The sequence below is a fragment of the Ciconia boyciana genome, chromosome 6 (genome assembly GCF_034638445.1).
Source record: "Ciconia boyciana chromosome 6, ASM3463844v1, whole genome shotgun sequence".
NCBI classification, from domain to species: Eukaryota; Metazoa; Chordata; class Aves; order Ciconiiformes; family Ciconiidae; genus Ciconia; species Ciconia boyciana.
In genome coordinates this window covers 5,234,768-5,262,204 of record NC_132939.1, presented here as the reverse complement: position 1 = coordinate 5,262,204, position 27,437 = coordinate 5,234,768, and the positions used below count along the sequence as shown (strand labels likewise).

General features: G+C 44.1%; 2 protein-coding genes across 2 annotated transcripts in view; both read right to left on the bottom strand.

The window, feature by feature from the left end:
• NELL1 (neural EGFL like 1) overlaps positions 1–11,975 on the bottom strand; it is a 297,430-nt gene extending 285,455 nt beyond the window's left edge. Inside the window, exons 1-2 of the mRNA XM_072864686.1 lie at positions 11,927–11,975; positions 7,550–7,678 (exon numbers count right to left, since the gene is read on the bottom strand). Coding sequence (XP_072720787.1) covers positions 7,550–7,678; positions 11,927–11,975 — 178 coding nt within the window. The remainder of the gene's footprint in view (positions 1–7,549; positions 7,679–11,926) is intronic.
• Positions 11,976–21,610: 9,635 nt separating this feature from the next.
• SLC6A5 (solute carrier family 6 member 5) overlaps positions 21,611–27,437 on the bottom strand; it is a 30,921-nt gene continuing 25,094 nt past the window's right edge. The window contains exons 14-16 of the mRNA XM_072864268.1: positions 27,245–27,345; positions 24,006–24,173; positions 21,611–21,766 (exon numbers count right to left, since the gene is read on the bottom strand). Coding sequence (XP_072720369.1) covers positions 21,611–21,766; positions 24,006–24,173; positions 27,245–27,345 — 425 coding nt within the window. The remainder of the gene's footprint in view (positions 21,767–24,005; positions 24,174–27,244; positions 27,346–27,437) is intronic.

Below are 27,437 nucleotides of genomic sequence, written 5' to 3'. Positions count from 1 at the left end.
GCACTGAGGGAACTCTCTGGCAGCTCTCCAGGATGGCGGGCAGCTGCCACAGCTCCTAAGGGCCAGGCTGAAGCTCATAAAAGCAGGGGGACATCCCAGGGGACGAGTGCGGAGGGCGGGTGAGGATCCCGCTTTCCTGAGGGGCCCCATTTCTCACCAGCCCACAAACCTTCGTCACGGGGGAAGACACATGCTGGCCTGGTCCCCACCATCTCCATGCAGCCGCAGGTCGCGAGCCACCGCCACAGGTGAGCAGAGGTGCCCATCGCTGCCTTCAGAGCCACCGAGCCCTGAAAGCAGATCAGCTTCAAGTGAAGCATCAATGCTACTGTCCTCTGATGGGAGGGGGATCTCCAAAGGGAGATCTCAGTGGAAAGAGAAAGGAAATGGTCAAAACTTAGCGCCAAGGAACCAGCAACGGCAGAAATGCTACTGCATGATCGGGGCGAGAGGCTGACCCACACCTCAGATGTGGATACTATTTTTGCTTACACATACAAAGGCTTTTTATTTGATGGCAGCTCCCTTCCTCTCCTGAGGCCCCAGGAACCCGGGACAGGCACCCCACAGGCACCACGGGGTAAAAGCCCAAATTCACCCCTTCCCTGTGGAAACCAGCACGGACCTGCATGTCAGGGCACATAACGGGGAAAAAACTCACTCTCCCCTTTAAAAAAAAAAAAAAAATTCACAAGTTTGAGGAGCGTGCAGAGCTTCCATGAAGATACACCTGTACCGGGTGGCGAGGTGCAGGGTGCCTCTGTGAGGAGAAACGGGGGCTGCCCCATGCCAGACACGGCCGGTTCCAGCCGGTTCCAGCTGCCTGGCCCCTCGCCCTGGCTGCGGCGCCTCAGGCAAAGCGTATTTTAAAAGGGCAAAAAACTCATCTGCCTGGAGGGAAGCTGCGAGCAAGCGGCTGCACAGGCGCTCAGCTGCGAGCCCAGGTGGGCAGTGGGCAACACCTGGTTAAAAAAAAAAGTTCCATTCCTTTCCAACAGCGCAAGGGTCGTCACCTGCTTTGGCAACCGCGCCAAAGCGCGCGGAGGAGCGGGACGCTGGCAGCCCCGGGAGGTGTGCCCAGGGGCTCTGCACCGCTGCTGCCCCGAAACCTCCCAGCATCCCAGCAAGACGGGATATTCAGACAGGCCAGGCTGGAAAAGGTAGTAGAGCTACTCTCTTTTACGACAGCTGAAGGCAGCACAACAATTTCAAGCCACCCATGTTGTGCCTTCCTAATTTTTCTGCTACTGCAAGATTTCTGCTCTATAAAAACGATACTGCTTATACTTAGTATTTGCTATAAACATACCAGGAGAGATCCCACAGAAAGCAATGACTCCCATTGCATTATGTCGTGTAAGGAGGGACCAACGCCCTGAACTCCAAAATCAAAGTTTATCTCTCCTACTCACTGCAGACCTCCCTGCCGTCCACCCCAGGAAGAGTAATTACAAGTTTCCTCCTCGAGCCCTTATCTGCTTCCCCTCGTTCAGTCCCTGGCTCTTTTCTGAGCTCTGCAGCTCACGCACCTCGTGCATTATACTGGCATAACTGAGCTTTAACACTTGAAGTGGATTAAAACCTCAGCCGTAGCACACGGGTCACTGAGACTCAGGTGAGAAGACGTTCGTGCATGGATGAGCGAAGGCAGCAACCCACTCACCCGGCCTTTGAATTTACTGAGCGCACCTCAGCGCTGAGCTACTGCCCCACACACATAGCCAGGGCATTACACGTGTATCCCGAAGACTGTCCCAGCAGAAGCAGAGCTAACCTTCCTGATAGAAAGGGTATGTGCCCACAGCTGACGACAAGATCAAGGTATGCAGTTTTCCTTATCCACCAATCTCAAAGCGTAGCAAAGCTGGCTAGCAATCAAACCCCTTTGGCACCGCAAAAGCTGACTTTTAAGACTTGGACTCCTAGAGCGGGATCTGGAAACACCTTGACTTGCTAATTCCTCGCTTAGATAGCAGAGGAGGAAGGTGTCTAAAAAAAAAAAAATCAGGACCCATAACACACTGAGAGGAAACACCGACAGAGAGGGTTGTACTGCATCTGGAAGCTCAAGCGAGTCTGCAGGGAGGCACTTCTACCTCCCTTGGGACTGCAGCTTTGCTCTCTCTTTTGGCCTGAAGCAGGACAGCGCTTTCGTTTCAGGAACTCAACAAGATTCACTCTTTTCTCACAAAAACACTGCCTTTCTCTGTGCTTTGAGATACTTGCTATTCTTTCACCTTTCCTGTTGGAGCCACGACTGTGCAGAAAAGAACTCGACAGTCACCGGTGCAAAGTGGGAAGAAGGAGCATGACTGAACTCTGCGCTGCAGGAGCTGCGGGCCAGGTGTTCCTCTTATAAATCCAGTGGCTGATTAATACAAGTAAAGAAACAGTCAAGGAAGAAAGGACTACACATAGTTAGACTTTTAACAGTACTTGGTGGTTTATTTTACTGAGTGCTATACATAGCACACATAGTAAAAAGACCATTCCTAATTTAAAGACTAAGTTGAAAAATACTGCCAGATTGCTAGGAAAGGAAACAGCAAAGCTTTAATAAACTTCTTGGGGGAACTGCTTTATAAGTAAAGGCTTTAAGCCTCTGTTAGTTCAAAAGAGATGTTGAGAGAAGAATTATTAAAAAGAAATGGGCATAGCTGACAGGTTGTAAAAGGAATAAAATTTTACTTCCCCAATGAGAACTGAGCACAGAACAAAAGTCAGACTGGTTAAGGTAATCACATAATGTAACAGCTAGGCTAAAAATTGGGCTCAGTCTACCTAGAAACAAGACGACCAGTTAAGTACCTCCTCTTGCCTTATTTATAATGAGAGCCTTTCTCTGCCACTGAACTCAAGATCCTGCTGAGGTTTCCACCTACAGGGTCAAAACAAGCCCTGCTTCCCTGCTAGCTGAAACACAGAACAGGACTGAGCCCCACTAAGGGAGCCATGGCTCAGTGTTTCTTAATATACTAAAATTTATACTATAATCCCGTTCTAGGAATTTCGGTATCATTTTGTCATGTTTGTAAGCTACTATTTACAGATGTCTTTCACTCCATGTTTGTAAGATGTTATGGTAATGCATTAGGTGGACAATTAATATTTTCAATACATTTCTTTGAGGTAGATTTCCCACCCAACCCCAGAACTGTTTCCTTGAATTCTTTGGACTCCTGGGTGGAGGTGAGGACATGTGGGGTCAGATACCAAAATCTTGGGTGCCCCGTTCCCCAAGAGCACTCCAGTCAAGAACTCCACTTGCCCTCCTTTGTCCCTTCATGCTAGAACAACCCATCTGGGCACAAAGACTTTTTTCCTCACTCTTGTTCATATAAATAAATAAAAAGATAAATAATTAAGACGCCATAATGTTCGGGCTCTTAAGAGTCAGACTGTTTGCAGAATTGCAATTACGAGTTATATATCTACATTTCATTTAATTCACACTGTCAGTACTTACACTGCTTTTTGGATTCCCTCATTCCCATTTCAGAGAGAATGGAACTGAAACACACAAATAATGGAACTGATCAATCAAAAATCCAGCTGAAATACTCTAATAATCGAAGCCCATGCCCAACAGGACCACTCAGATGACTACACTTAATTATAGGTTTCTATGCTTTTCTGAATTAGGAACAGATTTGCTTGCCCAAAGGCAACCCACATCTCTCAATTGCCACTTTGGTTCTCTCATGCTGTCACACAATTTACAACGGGGATGAATTTGTTTCTTTGCCTGTAAAGCTGCTTCACACGGAAATCTGAGTTTCAGCTGTTACTCCCAATATTATTATAAAATCAGAATACGCCACTGGCTTCACTGAGGTTGTCTTGGACTGAAATCACTAGCTCTCCAGGGAAAAAAAGTCCTTCTACATTTTTTCTAGAATAAATCAAATCATGACATCACTCCCCAGAAACTTTGTTACAAACAGTATGTCAGTTACTGCAAGAGAGCTAACATCACTGATCAAAAACCTAATTAAAAATAATAGTTTCTCCCTCTTTTGGGCATATCTTTCCATCACCTCCCTTCCTCATCTCTTCTTTTTGCCTCTAAATGCAATTGAAAGGATGTCCAAAACTTATAAAGCTTTCCGTTTCAAAGAGTTTAATTAATTCACAGAAAAAGAATCTTGCTTCGGAAAACAATCCATATTTTCACTACAGCAGTATACATAACTGGCTGGGTTGGGGAAAAATTACCATTTCTCTACCTCAAAGATGTAGACTTCCAGGGACACCCAAAGGAACACTCTCAGTTTGAACAGCTCTAGTAAAGCCATTTTAGGAAATACATCTTACAGGACAGAAAATGATCCACGGGGAACCTTTGTGTGAGCGCTGTCACATTGCTGTAAGGACACTGCCAAAGGCGGCGGGCAAAACCATCCCTATCAAAACCGCACACCAAAGAACATACTCACAAACTCTTCTCATTTCCTAAACTAGGAAATCCTCAGCGCTGAAAGCCTACGGGCGAAGAGGTCTTCTAATGTGGCTGCACGTTCAGCAATCAGCCTGCCAGGTGAAGCAGGTCCTCCCCTGCCCAAAGCCCCAGAGGCAACAGTGGAGCAGCACGGCGCAGCGAGGCACAGCACGCATTAACTACTCACATACGGTAAGAACAAAGCAAAGCTTCACGGAAAGGACCACACCTTGGAGACTGAAATAGCTGGACCAAGAGGATACAGTAATTTTGAAACTAAGCACTAACTTCCAGTCTTTTCTTTCCTCTGGGAGCGTCCTGTTGGCTGGGATTTTTGTCAATCTCTGTGGGGAAAAAGTATTACTTCTAACTTAGACACAGCAGTTCCCGATACATTGCCCTGAGTTCTATATCAGTTTTACTGTATGGCAAGATAAAAATCAAAATTAAGTATCTCCTGGTTTCAGCCAAAGGACCTGGCACACAGCCAAACCGTAGTTGTAAAGTAAGTCACCTCTGTTAGTAAAAGGGAATTCATAGAGCTGCTGGCATACTGCTGACATTTAACAAATAACAGAGACGAACAAGAAGGGAAGCAGCCAACGGGGCAGCCTCAGACATCCCATCTAACAGCAGCAGCAAAAGACCCCTCACAGACCTCTCTCAGGATGGAGTAGTAGACCAAAGGTCTTCAGTCTTCTCCCAGCCCAAGGGCTGATGAGCTTAACTGAAGAGAATAATTTTCCCAAGCCATCTTCCAAGAAGTTTTATACTAGAGGCGATATCCAAGCACGGGGCTATTCCTGTGTGCATCAGCAAGAAGAATTTCTGTTGTGGGAATGTCCTGGTTTCAGCTGAGATAGAGTTAATTTTCTTTATAGTAGCTCGTATGGGACTATGCTTTGGATTTGTGCTGAAAACAGTGTTGATAATACAGAGATGTTTTAGTTGTTGCTGCACTGGTCAAGGGCTTTTCAGCTTCCCCTGCTCTGCCAGGTGCAGAAGAAGCTGGGAGGGGACACAGCCAGGACAGTTGATCCAAACTGCCCAAAGGGCTATTCCATACCACATGATGTCATGCTCAGTATAGAAAGCTGGGGAAGAAGAAGGAGGGGGGGGGACATTCAGAGTGATGGCGTTTGTCTTCCCAAGTAACCACTACACGTGATGGAGCCCTGCTTTCCTGGAGATGGCTGAACACCTGCCTGCCCATAGGAAGGAATGAAGGAATTCCTTGCTTTGGTTTGCTTGCGTGCGCGGCTTTTGCTTTCCCTATTAAACTGTCTTTATCTCAACCCTCGAGTTTTCTTACTTTTGCTCTTCCGATTCTCTCCCCCATCCCACCAGGGGGCAGTGAGCAAGCGGCTGCGTGGTGCTTAGTTGCCAGCTGGGGCTAAACCACGACAGGGAATTAAAAAAAGCTTTATTTACCTAACTACAGACTTCAAATTGCTTATTCACTTCGTACAGTGAATTTTTATTCATTGTTTCCCATGAACATCTATCTTCCAATTTATCTCCTCACGTGAATTTTACAAGCTCTACCTTTTTTACACTAGTCTTCTCTAACTTTGTAAACTATGGGTGGGGTCCTCCAAGGCAAAAAGAACTGAATATTCATAACAACTTCACCATTAGCCTTTCAAAGCTACTTTCAGTATCAACTGTTTCAATCGGTGTCCTGAAAAACACATCTCGGTCTTCTTCCCTGCAGCTCTGACCACCAGTCTGTGAAAACTCACCATGACAGTCTGTCAGTGTGGTTGCAATTAGCTGCATGGAATAGCAATTGGTGATACCAAGATATTTTAAGTCAGTTAGGCCAATGCAGTCCTTAGAGCAATGACTGTACTTTAATATTTTTTATGACTGTACTTTAATATTGTTTGTCCATAATATACAACCCTGGAGTCAGGGTATCGGAAGAAAAACAATAGATATCTTTATATGAATAAATGAATGTTCCTCTTCTGGATATTAATCTGGGAATCAGTTAAAATTATGCTATTCATTGTATCAAAAGATTGGAACTACGACTAACAAATTCGGAGAAGGTCTCCAGAAGTCTCTCTGCTCTGGCTCCTAAACTGCCCTTGGCCAGGTAAAGAATGAACTAAGATTATAGACCCGCTTCTTTTATTACTTACAACGAAGTCAGTTAGCATTGCCGATCCAGAACTAAAGCTAAATGAGCTCATAATCGTCTGCCTCCAAAAACAGCTATAGAGGACAGATATCAAAAAGTGAGACATTAACATGCACGCTTCGACACAGAGTAAAGCACAGTAAAGAAAAAACAAACATAGGAAGTCTCCACAATAAAAATGTTCCCAACTGTGCTTTAATGTGCATGTTAATCTCAACTAATATAAATATGTCTTTCTCGCCTAGTAAACATATTGTAGCAACTCAGTGCTTCCACCTCCCAGGACGTTGTCTCTTAATCTGGACCTTACTTAAGTCCATGGTAAAACTCGTTAATTCATCCAGAATTTCACTCACTAAAAATACAAAAGAAACCCAACACCGTTTTAAAACACTTCTCAAGCGTTATCTTAGAATATCGAATGAAAAAAAATCACAGTTCAAAGTGACTTATTCTGTACCTGGTACTCAGCTTGGACAGTGACATACAATACTGGTCAATTTTCTCACTTTAACCATTTCCACAAAGTTGATGAAAGACTCAATACATGTTACCAATCAGCGTCAACACATTAAATGCCTTCTCATAGTGACATCGCTTCAGCTGTGTGCGTCTCTGGACGTATGCGGTCACACAGAGAAAGCACAGAAGAATACAACCAAGTCCATGCCTTGGAACCGCTCTGACATACTTAGTTAGAAATAACAATTGGGGAGTGTTGAAAACCTATCCAAAAATACTTCCCTAAAGTTCTCTAACCTCAACTACCTGACAGCACACTAAAAAAAAAAAAAAAAAGCCATATGTATTTCAGGAAAGCAACAAGGACTATTTCCAAAAAATAAAACTAGAAGAAAGCAACAGTTAAATAAGACCACCATTACATGGAATCAGTTAGGCATCAAAGCTCTTATGAGCTCATGCAGACAGAAGCGAGATAAGAGAATTGAGGATGTTTGTCTTACCTTGGAATAAAAATGCTTTGCTGGCATTGTGTAGTCCTGACACTTGTGTTACCCCAAGGGTTGTATTCACAAGATCCAGTTCTGTGATGATATCAATTTGTAAGTCAGGATCCATTCCAAATCCTACAGCTGTTGGAGGCACAGAGAGAGAGATCAATTTTTATTTCCAATCAGGTAATGAAAAGAATGGAGAAGAATATCTAGTGCAGACATTTCTAGTACCTTCACACTCACAGTATACAGTAATTACTTATAAGACAGTAACTTTGCTGCAGGAAAGAGAAGATATTCTTTCCCAATTCTTTCAAATAAACTATTTCCTTTCCACGGATTTTACTACACACAAGTTAAAATATTCTAAAACTGATACATGAATCCAGTATCTTCATAAGGCTAAAGAGTAATAAATAAATAAAAGCATAACCACCTATGCAAAAAGATCAAAGAGATTTGCAGCATTCATCTATTGGCCACACTATTGCCAGGGAGACATGAGGACTGAAAATTCCTCTCACATTTCATACCTAGCTGCGGCTAACAGATCAGGCTTATAGTCTAAACTATAGCCTATTTTCCCAACTGGACAAAATGACCCTGGAGGAGATACGGTAGCAGGGCAAAGGACGCCATCCCGTAATCCAAGAGCCCTGGGTGACTCACAAAACTGTCTGATATTGCTTCGGAAGCGCACCTCCGTACTTCAGCATGGCCGGTGCCTGTAAAGCGTGCCAAAGCCTACCTACAAATAGCAGGCATTCCTTCACCTAAACCAGCAGTAGCACCTTCTCGTCTGCAGGAGCACCTACTGGAGAAGCACAAATCTAAAGCTCAAGTTTAGAAATGGCTTATGCCCAGGAAAAGACTGGGCACTCCTGGAACTAGTAGGGATTTGATGGGATTGACAGAAGAGACACACACTCAAGCAGTCTGAAGTTGCTATGTTCAAAACTTCAGGGCAACTTGATGGTTATGGCACACCAAGTTGATTAAACATATCTCCTTTTTCTAAGGATGGGAAGAGGCCAGCCTGACCACGGCGTCTCTCTCAACATAGCAGTAAGTGTGGCATGAGATCTGTGCCTGAGACATAGGTCAAACATCTCGTGTGGGATCCAAGCACTTTCGTAATGAAAGTTTTCAGTAACATCATTAGTAACAGGAACAGGCTCCGAGAATGAAATCCTGACACAGCTGAAGTCAATGGTAAAAGTCTGACTGACCTCCATGGAGCAAGGACGTTACCTGTAAGGCACATCCAGACTGATTTCCACTGAGTGGACTTCACCTTCAGCTCTAAATTGGTTCATTTGTTATTCCAGGACTGTGCTTCTGGATCAGTTAAGCAGCAAATATTCTAGTTTGATTCTTTGAAAGGCTCTAAGAAATTACTGAGGTGTACAGAACGAACAAGAAGTTACGTATTCTACTCATAAATCATCTGTACCACAGCACTTTCTCCTTTCCTTTACTCAAGTATTAAAACTTGTTGGAATAACATGTTGTGCTAATGCAGAGGAGTGCGCTAGCGCAGTAGTAACCGCGCAAGGGGCAGAGTATTAAAAAATATTGAAAAGACAGCTTCAGGAGGGCTCTAGCAACCTTACCCTACAATGAAAATTAAGATCTAGAGGCCTCTGGCAGAACTGAAGCTCCAGGAGCGCTGACGTATCCAAGTGTGTACATACCCAGTGCTTTCATAAGGATGTGGGCATAAGTACCTTTGATGCAGAAAATTAAAATTAGAGAATATGAACCCAGACAATCTTCTCCAAAGGTAAAAACTTCCCAGGTAATCAGCAACATCATCAGGCTTCTAGTACTACCTTTGACTTCACCCACCCTAGACACTCAGGCACTGAGTGACCACAACTGACGCTGCGCATGCTGACGGACTGACTGATCAACAGGAGAGAACTTCTCTACCTATTGATTCCCAACCTACAGCAACTCTTCCAGCACAAGGGCTGCAACCTACAAATCCCAGGCACAAACACATACATAAATACAGGGAGCAGCCTTTCTGGGAAAAAAAACATAAATGCAAAGATTGTTTTAAAAGAAAAACAGGAGGGCTTATTATCTCTTCTAAGGTTTTCATTCAGAAGAAAAGCAGCGCACTGCAAATTGTCCGAACTTATCTATCGGGAAAGATAGCGTCTGCTGTCCCTGCCAAGAACGGAGTATGCTGTTCCTCACTTGAAAGGGGTTAGATCTATTCAGATCAGCAAAAACCTACTCATACGAAGGGAGGTCGAGTAGGGACTAAAACTCGCTCAATGGAAAGGACAAACTATGTCCAGTAAGACAAATCTTGACCCTATTAAAGTCAGTGAAAGCTCTGCCACAGACATCAACAGGGTGAGGACAGAAACCACATCTAGCAAGTACAGGCACTCCCATAAATCACAGCAGCTCTGCTGCTCTATTAAAGCTGTTTATTCCAGCCTGAATACCCGAGGCTCAACAAGTATAGATCACTGTAGCTCCACAGGCTTTGATTTATGCCAGTAAAGGATCATGTGCGACAACTTCAGTGTGCCCCCTTCCAGCTTTTAAAATGCTTTCAAAAACAGAGACTATTTCTAATGTCACAGCAACTATTTAACAAGAGCATACACTGCTTTAAATACCTAATCTTTTTCCTGTGCTGGCTCTTCAAACTGCAGCAGGCACTCAAAAGCCCACTTAATAATTAATAAACAACAAATCAGCAGCTTCAGTATGATAACCAAGTCTCCTTTTCCCCTGTGGTCTCCCACAGTCTATCAGAAAGATACCACAGGCACATCAACCGCACTTGCATCTAGTATTTTATGCTGCCCCTCTTCAGCGGAACAAGAAGCTGGAAATACCGTTTCTTCCTGAAGTAAAAATTAACCATCAACCCACCTGCTCTCACTGGAGAACTGTGCAAAGCTTGGGCCCGATCCTGACTGATGTTGCTTTCAATTCCTATTTAAAGTAATTGGGCCATTCCCCTTAAATCAGTGGCTTACACAAGCAAAACTCCAGATGATTCAGTCAGGTGGGCGGGAACAAAAATCATCTCAGGACTTGGTGGATTTGGCCCAACGTGAACTGAAGGCACCACAGCAGATTAGAGGATTAAGCCGTATAATTATGAACAGTGTCACTAGGAAGTCCCTAAAAGAAATTAATTCTGCCTTACAGCTCCAACAGCTTGTATCCTCTGCTTGCGCCTTTATCACCTACACCCAAGCGCCAGCAGTCACGCCACGCTCCATCTAGCTAACGTGCAGCCATGCAACGGATGCGGCGCATTGATAATTTCCTCGACACGTGTAACGTGCTATTTGGGGATGGAAAAACTTTAAGTAAAAGCACACTCAACGCAACCAAGTCGCTTCCACGTACCCATGTGCAATCATTTAAATGGCAAAGAGCAGGCTCTAGGAGAGGCATTTTGCTCTTTCCTCTCACAGCTTCAGCAGCAATTGTTGCACACAAAGAACTTTCCCAGTGGCTTCGTGAATCCAAGTAGTAGAGTTTTGGGTCCTGCTGACCGTTTCAAACGTCTGTGTGCGCTACTGGTGGTAACGCCACTACGAAAGGGACAGGCGGTATTTTCTTCCAATTATTTTTACGGCACACCTCTCAAGCGCTGTAGATTTTGATAAGGTAGTCATTACCATAAGAATACTTCTAATTTTAAAACATGGATTCCTTTGCACTTCTGATAATTGTGCTAGGTAATTTGCTTGAGAATAGCCACAAGCACCATCGAGAAACGTCCCCCTCAAGAGCTCCAGCCGAGGAAGAGCGGTACCCGGGGCAAGAGGAAAGAGAACAAAGCCTCCGCAAGCAACAAGAAACGGTACTTCGGTCGCGCACGGCTGGAGGAATAACGTGGCGGGCACAGCGTCGCCGGGAACAACGCACCTGCATCCCGCCTGCCGCCTGTAACGCGGCTTCCCCCAGCCCGCTACGGCGGGCAGCACCGCGCACCGCCCGGCCGGGCCCCCGGCGCGCCCAGCCCGCTCCGCCCGCAGCCCGCTCCGCCCGCAGCCCGTCCCCGCGGGGCGCAGCGCGCACGCCGCTTTCGGAAAACTTTCCCTCGCCCACCCCACGGCACCCGCGGAGCGGCCGACCCCGGGGCTCCCCGCTGGGGACAAGCCGGGCTGCGCCCCGCGGGGACCCGCGCCCGCTCCGCTCCGCGAGGGACGCCCGGCCCCGCCGCGGCGGCAGCCGGCAGAGCCGGCGCCGCTCCCGGTCCCCGCAGCGGGCACAGCCCGCCGCCGCCGCCCCGCAAAGTTTCCGCCCGCCGCCAGCGCACGCCGGGCGGCGGCCCCGGCCCTCGCTCCCCGGGGCGGCGGCAGGGGCGGACAGCGGCCCCGCAGCCCCGGCCCGGCCCCTCACCTGCCCCGGCGGCGGCCGCACACGCCCAGAGGAGCAGGAGCAGACCCATCGGCGCGGCGCGGCGCGGGCGGCGGCGCCCGCCTCCCTCCCGGCAGCTGCTGCGGAGCCGCGCCGAGCCCAGCGGAGCCGAGCGCAGCCTCCGACGCGCGGAGCGGCTCCGGCAGGCGGCGGCGGCTCCGCCCGCTGCCCAGGCGCGGCCCCGACGCCCCCGCAGCGGGGGCTCCCCGCCCGCCCCCCGCCGTGACGCGCGGCCCCCCCGGGCCTCGCCAGCGCCGCCGCCCGGCCGCGGCCACGCCGCGGAGCGTGGAGCGGCCCCCGGCGCAGGGCGAGCCCCCCGGCCGGCCCCGCTCGCCGCTCGCTCAACGGTTGGGGCGGGGCGCGGAGGCCGGCGGAGCGGACCCGGCCCTTCTCCCCAGAAAGACGAATTCCCCGCGGACGAGAGGTCCCCGCCGCCCGCTGCGGTGCGGTGCGGGGCGGGCGGCGCGTCCCGCGGCCCCGGGTGGGTGCGCGGTGCGGCCACACAGCTCTGCCGGGGGCTGCGCGAGCGCGGGCCGGCGGCGCGCACTTTCGCCACCGCCTCCTCGCTCTCGGCACAAAAACAGCGAGAATCAACCCTGATTAACTTCGTAATGATTTATGCCTGGTGCGAATAAACAGAAGTTCTGAGATGTGCTACGGCAATCTGTACCGTTCCTCGGGCTTCTTGCACGTCCTAGCTCGACTCACTTCACTGCTCTCTCTTTCATGCCTCTAAAGTGTAAAAGGGAGGTAAAGGATTTAAAGATACTTGCGAGTCATCTGACAATCTGCTCTGATGGCTGCTTTAAAAACCTGTCTTAAAATATTTCTTCCTTCCAGCCTTTAATTGGCTCGGCCCTTGGCAAGAAACAGACCACCCCATGCATTGATTATATGCAGTGACTCTCCGCCGTAGAACACCTGATTTAAACTTGAAGTGGAGATTATAGGCCCCAGATCAAGTCCCCACCGCACTGAACAGGAGCAGAGTGAGATTTCCAGCCGATCTAGCTTTGCTACCCTTCACATCAAGCCATTTCAGCTGTAAAGCCAGAGGATCCTCCTCTCTGCTGCCTCCCCTCACCACGTTGTGATTTGGTTCTGCACCACGCAAATTCCAGCCATCTTAAATGTAAAATAATAAGCTGTACGTTTGGATAAAGTGAGGATGGCACCAAGAAAATCATGTCCGTCTTAGGGGGCAGTTGCATTCGCACACCTTTACATTAGCAAGAGCAGAGAGTATAACTTGGTTGCCTAATTACTTAATCAGTAAGATCTCTGAAAACAGCGGTTCCTGGCTGCGAGCAAGGTAACGCAATGCGCTGCGGGAAATCTCTGGGGTGGTCATTCCAAAAGCATCTCAGTACTTCACCCCCAGTGTATCAAAAGAGCTTTTACTCAAATATAACTTTGTATCTTCTTACTTTTGTTTAGGGTGCCGTGTCATTAGCACCACTCTGACCCACGGGGCGTGGGAAGAAGTATATACGTGGCGTACGAGTATATGTGTGTATACATAGATATACATCCATAGCAACAAGAAAAAGGCAACGGTACACCAGCAGGTGAACACGCACCCTTCTACCCCATCCTGATAAAATCATTTTTCTGCATAGTATTTACTCTCTGATTTGAGAGGAGATTTCTTTCTGTGAAATAGGTCTATACAGCCAATTCATGTTAGCTTAGCTATGTCTGTGCTTATCTGGTAGTAAAATCAATTTTAGCTACCCACAAAATTGAGTCTAATTCAACTCAAGTTTTCCGTTTTCCAGTTGGCGCAGCGTCTTTAGTGGGTATACAATTTAAACTGGTCATAGATAGATTGTTAAACAGACCTGGTATTAGCTTAACCTAAATCTGGATTAAATGCTATTTAAAAAAATTACTGTGGGTACATCCAAAAATTTGCACCGAGTTATCGGCTTTAAAGCACAGCTTCAAACACATCCTGAACAATCTCATGGGTAAAGACTGCCCTAATCATTCCTGACTTGTTCTTCTGTTGACCAGAAACATCCAAAGAGCCCACAGGTACTGCAAAAAGTAACACAAGCAACTTGGTAGGAAGCGCTCTGAACAGAGCTGGTCCCACAAACGTGGGTCCTCCTATAGTCCAGCTCAGTGCCCAAATGATCGCACATTGGGAGAGCATTAGTAATCTTACAAGCATTTCCAACTGTTCATATGAGAAAAGGATAGAACAAATGGATGGACAAAAAAAAAAACCAACAAAAAAAATCACATTCTCCCAGCCAACACTATTCTTAAACCTCCTCTAACGGTAACAAATCATCTTCCTTTATCCCTGAAAAATCTGATATTCTGATATGATCTTGTTGGAAGTATAAATAGCTGAAAGGCATGACATTCAGAGAAGAATTAAAACTGTGTTCCTGAACATTCTTAGCAATTAAAAAAAAAATAAATAAAATCTGATGGCACTTTTGCAAGAGTAAAGCGTTAGTCCTGGCAGGCTAGCTGGATTTCAGCTCCGATAAGATTCCTGTGAAAGATTGTTCTTGCACTCTCAGTCGGACGTTGAATGCTTCTTGATTTTGACCTAAATTATTGTGATATTGCTAACTGTGTGGTGTTAAACTGTTAGTCCTGTCAGCCACAAAGCTTGTGGCATTTTGTAGTTTGATGAAGTGTTTTTGACTAGGCCCAGTTATCTCTCAGAGCAGTTGTAAGGTTTTTGCATTCTTTGGATAAAAGGCAATTAAAAGTGCTAAGTATTACTTTAAGCATAACTCAATTATGTGGACTCAGTTGCCGGCTGAACTGCAAACGCTGGAAAACAACAGTGCTTCCACCTGAGGAAAAAAAAAAGCCACCTTGTAGCTGATGGGATAGAAAATCTCCTCGATTCACAAATAAGGCCTGCATCCCTGAAAGCCTGGCTCCAAAGGGATACTTGCAATCCATGGGGACAAAGTTCCCTCTGCAGCCAGTAGAGGACAAGAATTAATAACGGCACTTACACCTAAATCCTGAGAAAAAGAGTAGATGTGAAGGGAGGGGGGGAATACTGTATGCCACACCTGTCCTACCAACTGATATATAGTTGTAAATGACTATGTAATATCAGCCCAATAGGCTGAAAGTATCCACGTTAAGGTTTACAGTTAAATAAATAACTAACAAATGCACCAGAATGCGGCCTTACAAAGAGAAGTCATTTGTCTACTTTCTGTACTCAGTCATGGAGCAATACCTACTGCTTTTTTCTAATTCCCAAACACATGGTTAGCTAATGTTTGAAGACTGCAAAGTCTAAATTAAGTTTTACAACTGATTAATCTATTAGGTTGGTATAAGATGTGCCCTTCGGTCTACACCCTGACCATAGGAATTTCAGTACCTGAAAGAGTAAAATGATTTCAAACTAAACACGTCTGCTAGTTCTGCGATAGAAGATGCGCCTATCTTCCAGTCGTTTGAGTAGCATACATCGGTTTAAAGCATGGCCTGGGCGAATCCATACAACCAAGTTAAAAGGACATGGATTTTTATCTGTTCCCATGAGTTTAAAGATTTAAAGCAGTAGTGCCTAATGGTGACAGCAAAGGACTGTCTCTTACTCCAAAATCAATGTGTTCTGTCATTGACTTACATTGGTTGACTCTGGAGATTTGACAAATTCCATGTGCCTCAGTTTTTCCTCCTGAAAAGGGGACTAATGACACTTACCTGCCTCTCAGGACCCTTACGATGCTCGCTGGTAACTTCAGACTTCTCCAAGATGAAATCTGCCTTATACGTGCAAAGAATTCCTGTAGTCTCCCATCATTAGGTCCTGCCATCTCCTTCATCTGCACATACACATCTCGGAGAAATACAAGCTTACAGACAGAACAAAGCACTTTTGGGGGGGGAACTGATTACCAGAACTGCTGAAACAGTCCTGCCACATAGCTATTGAGCTGTCTTCAGGATTAGGCCCTTTCCTGGAACCGCTGTCACACTCTTGGCACCACACTAGTATCTCTTGTGTTACCACATTTGATGCCACAGTGTGATCAGACATCGTACTTCAGCTATTGAATTTGGGGAAAGCTTGTCAAGAGCTCTTGTCTGCCAACAGTGAAACAGGTTGGATCAGGACCGTTTCCATGGCAGGCTGCTGGGAAGGGAAGGACCACCTTACCACCCCGGTATTGTGGCACACTCGCTGCTTTGCATTGCCCTTACCACACCGCAGGAATTCAGCTTTAAACAAAAGGTACACTAACATCAGAACGGGGTCCTTACACTTTCCTTCTTCACTTGCTCTTCCCTTTCATCTGTCATTTGCATCTCCAGCTGATTTGAACCTCTAGTGTTTTTAACAGTTCAACAACCTTTGGGATGATTGAATTGATAGGATAAGAAGGATTTAAGCAAATCCAGTTGGTACTCTGATAAGCAATCAATTACTCCACAAGCTACAGAGCACTCAAACAGTTAAGAATCCAACCATTTAATTGATACTTGTTTCTGCAGCTGTGCAATATCTCCATTTCTCAAGAGGGCTGTTGCCAGTTGCTGCTCAAGGTTTCTAACAATCAAATGGATCAATTCTGCAGATACCTTAAGGCTGTGTGTTAAGTAAGAATGATGTTTGCGGTGTGTATTGGGTGGGGAAAGAGGTGGTGGAAAAAGAGACGTCATTCACCAGAAAAATGTCAACGTATTTTGTGTTTTAAACACTGGACATTTATTTAGAGACTTTAGCGCCCATACATTATTGAATAATTTTAATTTATCACATCCAAATATAATAGGCAAATATATAATACAATAAATTGCATTTGTACACATAAATACAAAATTTGAGGTAGGGCCTCAAGAATAATGATTTCTTAAATTAATAACATACAGCATTATAATATGCACTACATGAGATATATATGATGCATCCTTTATAACATAATATATCTTCTCCATGTATAGCTAATGAAAAAATTAGAATGACCTGGTTAGGGTACAAATCTTTATCCATAGGCAGCAGTACCCCATAGAATGCCTGTAAATATATATATATATATTTATATATGACATTACGCAAGTAATTAAGATTTAACCCATCAGCGATGGGTCCGTAATAAAGTGCCATAGGACACAGGGCGCAAATTCTCAGCTGGAGTAAATTGTCACAGCTCCAAACAAAGCTGTGACAATTTATACCAGCTAAGCATCTACCTTACAAGGTAATAATACATAATATAAATGACAGATAACAACATGTTTTAGTCGATCAATAATTTTCCTAACAATGGAAGATAGCTATAAGGCAAATGGTTACCTGAAGATGTATTTAAACATTATGGGCAAATAATCATATTGCAAGCAATAAGGTCCAGCCCGGTTCTCACATTATGCTAAACCCATCAGGAAAACCTTCTCCCTTTGGCGACAGGCTGCCTGAGGGTGACAAAGGCAGAAACCCCAAATACCCCTCCCCTCCCCCCTCGAGTCATCAACCTGAGTCCCTCGGGAATGTCAAGCTCTGACCATTTCACAGATATCTTATGTGCACACCATTTAACTACAAACGAAGAAACGAGTGTCTCTTACAACAGTGTTACTAGCTAACTGGAGACGCTTTCTGGGATGGCACTTGCCGAAGCTCTGCAGCCTGCAACCCACAATCCCTACAAGTCTTTCTTTGATTGCAAGAAGAAGTGGAGCTGCAGAATAAGAAACCAATAGGAAGCCAATGTCTGCCATAAATAAGCAAGTGCTTTAACACAGGCAACAAGAAATCATATTATCCATACAACTGTACATATATTCAAAAAGACCAAAGGTATTTTAAATAAATCAGGCGTTGGAATTTCATGGGAAGAGATAGCTACACAGTGTATCGGAAGCAATGATCTTCAGCGCTGAGGCACATCTAATGCGGTTAGTGGAGCAGAACCTAATCAAAAGACTACTTTGACCCAATTGAAACATCATATTAGGACAATCCAAGTCTTTCTCAATTAAAGGTCATTTTGTTAAACCCATCTTTTGGAAACAAAGTGCTGCCACGTCTAGCTGAAACACAGGTTTTGAACATTGCATATTAAAAACACCAGGAAGACCCCAAAGAATTTGAAGATGGCAAGCATTTGCATTAGGTATAATCTTTAATGCATAAAATAATGCATCTCAGCTCATCCAGAAATTCAATTTCATTTCAAAGAAAAAATATGCAACATAAGTAATTTCACCTAATTTGAACATCTTTTACTCACAAGTTAGATAGATCTGCAAGTACGTACATCACATTTTTACTAATATGGCTTTTTCCCCTCCTTTTTTTTTTTTTTTTAAAGGTCTTTACTGGTATTTAATTAGTTACTAAATTTATTTTTAGAAAATTATCAAAGTACATGCAAACTTTTCCTAGAACATGGTAAATGAAGTGCATTCCCAAACTTCAAGGTTACTTCTCATTTAAAGAAGACACTGCTGGTTAATTTAATCTCAACATTCAGATTTGGCCAGTAAAATACTTAAAAAAAAGTCTAATGTGAAAAAAAAAAATCTGCTTTTATCATACAGTGAAAACTTCACATCTTCTGTGATTTTTGTATGCATTTCTCCCCCCTGTCCAAATGTTTTGCAAGCCTAGTAATGGAGGTCAAAGCTGAAGACAAGTATCAGCTAGAACAAAATCACTATCATCTGTTTTCAGAGTTTCAAAGTCAAGCCTAATCCTGTGCTAATGACTTAGCAGGCACAGGAACAACATCTAAATTAAAAGCAAGCAAATTAATTACATAAATCATGGAAAGCAATTCAATTTTTCATATGCATTCTGGTTTGGTAATCCAAGCCAAAGGAAAGATATCGTAACCTAGCAGTATTCCTTCAAAAGATATCTTTTTTATGCTTAAGGTAGACAGTAACTGACATCCTTAAACTGAGGTAATTTTATTGCAATTAGTTAATCCCAGTTCCAATGCATGTCCTGAGACAAGTTAGTAAGTGAAAGGATTCAGAACTGTTAAGCGATTTGAGTGTGTTTTCTTTTTTTAAAAGAGGAACAAACCTATGGATATTTATTTTTGTTTTAATCACAGTAGTAGTGAAGAGAAACTGGCCTGGACTCCAAAAATCAAACCCAGATGCTAGGTAACATTGGTAAAGAGAGGCCTAAAGCTATTTATTCTGACAAAAAGACCTAATGCCCACTAGAGGTGCTGGCTTAGGTTCCTTTCTTCACCCAGAGAAGGCCCCTCAGCCCCACGTAGATGTGGGGGGCAAATTTCCAGCTCGTCTTTATGGTCCTTCATTACATCCAACAGAGCGTGGCTTCTCAAACCTGCCTCTGCCAGGAAAATAAAAGCCAGAAGTAAGAATAGCAAGCCCCTTATTGAAATAGCAGGCGAAGCTGAAACAAGGGGGCACGGCTTTAAGGCAGAGAAGCTCACAGAAGGGTCCCATCTTGCTGCCATGCGAGACGGGGACCGATAGAGCCCGTGGAGTGGGGATTCAGGGGCCAGCACAACATGTTGCAAAATCTGCCCTCGCTTCGCTCAGTGAAAACCCCTGATGGCGCTTCGCTTGTCCTGCATGAGGATTAAAGGTCTCCAGCAGTGCCTAGAACTGGCAACACTAATTGCCCCGTGAAAGAGGAAGTTCAGCAAAATGATTAATATATTTAATATACATATATATATACACACACACAGAGAGAAAATAAGTTAACGCATTGTGGAAGTGTTACATTAAGGTTTAGGTTTTGTTTTGTTTTCTTCAACGGGATGAAACAACATGTCTACTGATCTACGGACACACTAACTAAAGATTTACCTGAGACCCTGTAATATGAAGACAGACGGACAAAAGAACGGGGTAGAAACAGCCCCCTGAAAGGAAAGAACATTTACTGGCTACTACAGTAGTGTGTGTGGGGAGGGAAAAAACAGGCTAAACTACTCTAAGCTCACCATCTCTACACTGATTGATAAGATATTTATAAGGACATAAAACATCACTACTACACACTACATGAACACTGATCACTGTTAAAAAATATCATATATGTATGTATAGGATATAACAAGATAGTAAAGGTTACGGTTTTGCCAATTATTGAAGATATATTTTTCTCCCTCATTCTAGTGCATTTACAATAAATTGGGTTAATTTTCTATTCAGGTAAATAATGTACTCTTAAAAAGCTCTATTTTTACTCTGCCCAATAGGTAAAAAAACTATTTAAGTCTAACATTCATATCACCACTTATATCTGATTTCTAAAATGTAATGATTTAGAATGTCCTATTGCTATGCAATGTTATAACGGCCGTCTACTAAGTTGTCCTCTCCCCCCAACCCTCACATTTTGTACATCTAATATTGCATCCGTGTGGATGACTCCAGTGGTTAATTGTTGGGGTTTTTTGGTTTTTATTTAATGAAAATGTTTCAAATGCAAAAAAAACCCCCTATGTACATTTCAGAGAGAATACTGCATTGAAGAATTTACGTGCTATATATATAATATATAGACAAGTGGGGTTCTGCTATTTCCCCATTGGTTGAAAGAGAAGAATACATCTAAAGGTTATATAAAGATGTTTATAGGACAATGAACTGGGAGTCACAAAGTTGAACAGCACATCTAACTTCTAACAACTGTTGTCTGGTGGTAACTAGACTACACTTACCACTGTAAGAATACAAAGTTAGGCACAAATTATATGATGGCTTCTTGAGGAGATACTGTAAACAAAAGCAGAGAAACATGGAAAACTACGTTCAGAGTATTGGAGCGAAGTGAGTAAAACCACAGTTGCACTTAGTGTGGAGCAAGGTTTCAGACACTTTGTATAACTGAGGCATTTTTAATTGAAATGACAGATATCAAATTATCAAAAGAAACGTATGACAGTACTTCAAACAGTGATGCCCATACACCTCGGTCCACCACCATTTCCAAACTACTTCTAGACTCAAATGCAGTTTAGTCCCAATCTCAAATGATTAGTTCTTTAAATTTTGCTTTCATTTTTCTACTTGGAAAGATCAAATGGATTATTGTGTTTCTGTTCTGATGCCACACGTTGCCTCCTGGTGTGCTGTTTAAAGGGTCTCCGCTTGTTTAAATAACAAGTCCTCAAAGTTAGCATAAATCATAAAAGAAGTGCACAGACACAACGGGTCAAGGTCTGCTGTCAGTGTAGACAAAGCGATGCCGCTGACTGCGAGAGCCTTATGCTGGATTTATACCAGGACTTCAGGAGATCCCCTTCTTGCTCGCTTCCATCCCATCTGAGGGCTGAACTTCCCTTTAATTACACTGGTAACAAACTCCTAGGGCCATCACAGCTACCTCTTACAAGGATGCTTGTGTGAAATGGGTCAAATTCTGCACATCATTTCCTTAAAAGATTTTTCCATTGTGTTTTGTTTATTCCTACATAACCTGACAAAACCTGGTATGTCACCCATTGTGCAACACACTTTTGCTATTTCACCGGGTACAGAACACGTCATGGGCATCACCTACACCTGGAAGTGGTCTAGCTAGGTCTTCCCTATGGCATGCAACAGTAAGTCCTACTTTCCTAAGCAACCACTTTCAGGCACTGCGAAAAAAGAAAAGAAGAAACGATGGGGAAACAAAATGGAAAAAAAGATCAGAAAAGGCTGACAATGTTATTTCCACCCATGTAATAATTATTAGCATTGGGTCCCCAGTTCTATATCCTTCACTGGCAGTTTAAGTCCCAGGGAAGAGGTTCCCAGTGGATCAATCATATTCATGTAACGTTCACCGCGGTGCTTGGCCAAAAACGGACCCCAGTCAGGTTGCGGAGAGCACACCAACTTGAGTCGCTGCAATGTGGGGGAGAGAAAAGAGAGTCTCATTTGAGGTTACGGAGCAGAATTACAATGAAGAAGAAATGAGGATAGGCTCGTTTGAGATTATTGATGATGGCCCTGCAATGCTCCACTGCTCAGTGTTTGTTTTGCACAAAGTTTGCAAGATTAATAGAGGATAAAGTGCCCAGATTTTAATTAGACATTCTCCCCCGCACCATACGAGGGGAGCTCAGAACCACTGCTACAGATTGCGAGGCTCACTTGCTGAAGGACGTGTGCACAATTACTTAGCCCAATGGTCTAAGCAGTGGGTAACTGCATTAAAATAATTGGATTTCTGTTTAGCATATTTCCCAAAAGTATACAAATGACCAAAAAGAAGTACATTGCTATGAATGAACAAAGATTTTAATTTTGAGATGACAAAATGTTTCATTTCTATCTGCAGGAAAAAAGAAAGAGGAGAACGTTAACCTGGCAGACAACAAAGATCTTCTAATCTGTCCGCTGATTTCTTTATTGAATATATAATTTGATTGGCGCATTTACAGATAAAAAGGAAAGAAAACATATTTCTGATGACTTAAGAGGGAACAATTATATGTTTATTACCTAATAAAGTGAATCAGACCTCTATATCAGTTATTTTAATCTTTGCTTAATTACCAGCTTGCAACTCTTACCTCCCAAATCAACCATAATAATTTTATGCAGCAGACTTGGTATTCAGGAAATACCAGGCTACGGATGAAATAGCTTCAGCAAAAGCCCCTTCAAAACAGATCCAACTTTTTGGTGTTTCTTTGGGTGCACTACTAGAGGGACAGTAAGGAGAGCACCCTATTTTTGCAGCAATATATATGGCAGTACTACACATGTAAGTGAGAAAATTTGAAGCAGAACAATTTGTCTCAGTGAGAGAAACTCATGAGACGGTGAACGAGTCAGTCTAATTTCACATTAGCTCATTTCCAGTAGTAGCAGTTGTCTCCTGACCTGTGCACTCCAACGTACACTACACAAGGGCTGAATGGCCCTTTAGACAAGTGGCCTTGTTGTCTAGTGCCAACCGTGTACTTGGATGCTCTCCCTAGGGTGTCCCACCACTTAATATTCAACTCCTTTGCTCCATGTGAAGCAGGAAAGCATGGTCTTTTCCCTGAGGCATGTGTAGTGTGACATATTGAGAGACCAAAAGATTATTCTATTTTGGTACATTTTCTCTCCGTTTCATTTTTGAGGCATATAACAGCCCCGACGGGTTTTGCAGGAGAGCTGAAAAGGGGAGGCGAGTGTCTGTTCCTTATCCCGAGGAGAGGACAGAACTGAGAAAGCCTCAAAGGCCAAAAATAAGACCATTGAACTTCTTCAGATGACAAGGTGAAGGCAACGAAGGGATGAAATGCTGACATGAGAAAGCCATTGCTGTACCGCACCCTGCAAGGAACTGAGGAGCCAGCGGGATGGGAACAGCCGGGGAGCGGCGGTGGTGGCAGCTGGGGTGGCAGGCAGGGCCAGGGCAGAGAGACAGGGAGCAGAAGGGGACTGCCACGTTTCTGGAGCGGTGGGGGGAAGCGGCAGGAATCTGACTTGCAAAATAAACAAAAGCAGCATAAAAATAAAGTGCCAGAGAGACCAGAGAGGATCAGCTTAGTCAAGAAAAATAAAGAGATGAAGAAGGGGGAGAAAAGGAAGATTGTCAGCTAAGTATTATAAGAGTAGTTGGAGCTGTTGAGCATGAGGCCTTTTCATACATCTTATTCCTGAACTTCATCAAGCGGCACAACCTCCTGGAGCGCATCCCGGATGACTCGGGTCCCCGACCATCGCGCACTCTGCAAACAGGCAACTCCTGACTGACGTCTCCTAGCACTGACTGCTGGGCTCGCTGCGACACGACGCACACCAGCAGTTGATGCTTCCTACATCTACACGCTGCTTTTGCAAAGAGGCCAACCAAGCTAGGAGAACAACTTTCCCTCAGTAACACCATACCGGGGCTCATGAAATTTGTAACGCCTTCTAGTTCTCATAAAAGCAATCGCTTAACAATTTAGGAGCATTTTTTTGAGGAACAGGGAATAGAAGGTCTGCATTTTAAATCAACTGAGCATCCTTTTGCAGCACAATAACTAGCTTACCAGAAAGTAATCTTAGCACTATTAGACATTCAATATCACAAAAATCAATGTAAAATAAAACAGTCTCCTGTGACCATATTTTTAAGCAGCATAAAAGACAGAAGAATTACCTCAATAAATTTGCCTGGGGCTAGGTGCATTTTTATCACAAACATAACTGGGATCCAGATAACCGAGCAGGCCAGCATCAGCCATCCAAGCACCATGGACCAGCCTGGATAGTGGTAAGCGCCGTAAGTCATTGGTTCCCATTGGTAAAAACTGAAGCAAAGAATAAACTGGAAACAAGGAAGGAAAACAAATATGTCTGAATAAGCAAAACAAGCCTGCTATGCAAAAAACGGTGGGTATGCACAGACGAAGTTGGTATATATGGAATACAGATAAAAGTACATACACCTCAGGCAGGGCGCTCCCACAAGCTGTAATAAACAGGTCAGAGTCTGAATCTAATGAGTTTCATGTAAATCTTGCAAAATCCCACAAAAATCACTGTATTTATGCCAGAAGGATTGAAATTAGAATCTTGCCCTTAGAGTAACATGCTTTATTACATGGTCTATTGGCAGTTTTACCTAATGTGATTATGCTAAGTTACTCCATTTCACTTACTGTATGAATAGCAATACATCTGCTTACATTTGCGCATAATTCAGTAACTTTTGGGAAATGCCTGTGCTCGCAATAATTGCACACAGAAGATTTATAGCAGTATGACTAGGTGAAGACACATATAAAAATGATCAATTTTATTTCCAGAGATGTGGAGTAATTGAAAGCCTAATATTAGAATATCCAAATGTATCAAATATTAGCTTTACAGAGGGCAATAATAGTAAGGAATGTATTGCTTGGTTTCGCTTTGTCTGTTTCCATTGCATAAAAATTGAATTACGACTGATCTCTGTCAATTTGTTTCTCACTGTAAGTTCACTAAATATTACATTTGGAGGGAACAACAGAACATGCGCGTTTGAACTGACCTCGTCTGCTTTCCAAATTTGCTTTCCTTAAGAGACAACATAATTTCCTGTTCCCTGGTTGTGATTACTGGCAGTAGCTAAGAGTGCAAGTCTGATCAGTAAAGGAACCGAGCAATTTGCAGAAAAGCCTCACAGTTCCCTTCAGAAGTGTAACAATGGGTCTAAGGCAGCATCTTGAAAACAGCCAGTGGAAGAAGAAAAGAGAGATTAAAAAAACACGTGCACATGCCTTCATTTTTAACAAGGCCCTCAAGAGAAAACATACATTGCCATTGATGTTATCCTGATCCTATAGATTAAACTGGGCTGTCTTCAAACTTTTGAAAGTGGATTTACAAACTATGCCTATATATTGTCACAATCAGACAACAGTTGCCACTGGATAGGTAAGATAGATCTACCTGTTTTTCATGCACAGCAATAACATACTTCAGTGAAGACAACTGGTAAAGAAAATCTATGCGGGAAGGTAGAATATCTTCATTATGCCCGCTGCAGAAATTGTTCTCATTGTAGAAAATTTCTTTCCCTCGCAACTCAGAATTTTGTTGAGCTCACCAAAACTCACTAGTCCCTTCACACATGCATTCCCATCTGCAAAAACTAAACCTTTCCACTTATCAGGAAAAAAAAAAACCAAACTCATTCCTGAATTAACAAAGCCGAAAAGAAGTTACTAACTTTATCCAGAGCCATTTTTTTCCCCCCAGAAATAAAAAGATTTACCGATGTTGACGCTGCACTAAAGAACAGCCTGAATAGGAACGTCCCAGCACATAAGCCGAAATCGAACTTCTCTGAAAGAAGTGACTGCAAAGGACGATAGAGTCACCATTTTGCTTCTTCACCCTCCCCTCCGCTGACACCATGCTTACTGTTTCAAAAAGTGTGTCTTATCAGAAATTCTAGTAACTTTTCTTATCTTGTGCCTAAAAACCTATGAACACTTGTAGGAACTATTTAGCACTGCTGTGAAATGATGAGTTTTTAAACCCCTACTGATAATCTTGCTGCACCTGTGGTCCGGGCCTGACGAATTTCAGGCCAAAGTGTGTTCTCTCGAACGTAAAATACTGGTGAAAGAAGGCTCGTTGTTTTACATTGACTTATCAGGCTGAAGGCTTTTGAAATGGCTAAAAGAATTATTTCATTCTTGTGCCAAAACTTGATATGCAATTAAAGAGTGTATCTACACTGAGGTTAAAATGTAAAGGAAACATTGCGTGCGAGAGCTAGATAGTAAATGCAGATATAGTTATTCTGCTTTGACTCTTGGACTTGAAAAAACACGCGTAGCAACGGTAAAATTGAGACCGTGCCATCTTTCAGACTGAACGGAGATCTACATTTGCCGTGAAGAATCATTCCCTGCTTTGGGGTGGAAATTAACATAAAAGGAGAAAGACCCCCCAGAAATAAGCCAAACACGGCCGCCGTCTGCATGTTAAACCCTTTTCTTCTGTTTTGCGGGCCTCGGGGGCAGGCGAGGCCGCTCCCAGCCCCCCGCCAGCCCCGCGCCCCCCCGCTCGTCCCCGCCGCGCCGGGGCCGCGCCGCCAGCCGCGGTCGCACAGCGCCACCTGGCGGTGCGGGCGGCGAAGCGCGGCGCGGGGCCGCGCTGCGCGGGGCCGGGCGGGCGGGGAGCGGCCGCCCCTCTGCGGGCTCCGGCCGGCCGGGCTTGCCCGGAGGCCAAGCGGCGAGCGATCGTGCCTCGCCACTTGTTCAATCAACATTCTGCTTCAGGCGAGTGCCTAAAGGGTTTGGAAAGAACAGGGTTTTCCCCTTTTTTTTCCCCTTTTCTTTTTTCTTAGAGAAACTGAAGGGATTTATATTTGTTACCGAGAGCAGAACTATTTCGACCTTTGCAAAAATACCTCCATCTTGGCAGCTAAAACTTTGTCGCTCAAATTTCCACGTAAGCCTTTCCAAAGCATGTGTCTCAGATCCGTTTATGACTCAATCAAATGCTTCTTGCCCAGCTCAACCTGAGAGCAGGCAGGAGGATCATGTCATTTCCTCTCCCTATGCGTATATACACACATACGTACGTATTACACACACACACATATGTATCCAATTATCAAAAATGCCGCTGTGCAATGGTATGGCATACCAGCATTTTGCGCAGAGAGGGAAAGGGTACCGTAGCAGCATGTGGAGACTCACCGTCCCTCTCGACCAAAAATACCATCACTTACGCTCCGTTTCGTCTGCGACGCGCACATGCAAGAACACATGTGCACACACGTGTGCGCGTGTCTAGGTATCTGCATCCAAGATGTGATTACTACCATTCAGAAACGTCATGAATGATGAAGAAACAACAACAAAACTCTTTGGAGAAGACATGAAAAAAATCTTGGCTTACTGTTAAAATAGTTGGGGTCACAAATGCCCAACAGACTCTCCAGAATTTACTTGGCTGGAATCCAATCATCATTTCTATATCTTCACAAAATCTTTGCAATCCTGTAAATAGCAAACGTAAATGCAATTAGGTGTGAAAGAAACCAGCTGCAATTTGCAACGTAGCTCTTGTGACCTCCCTTGTGTCTAATTAC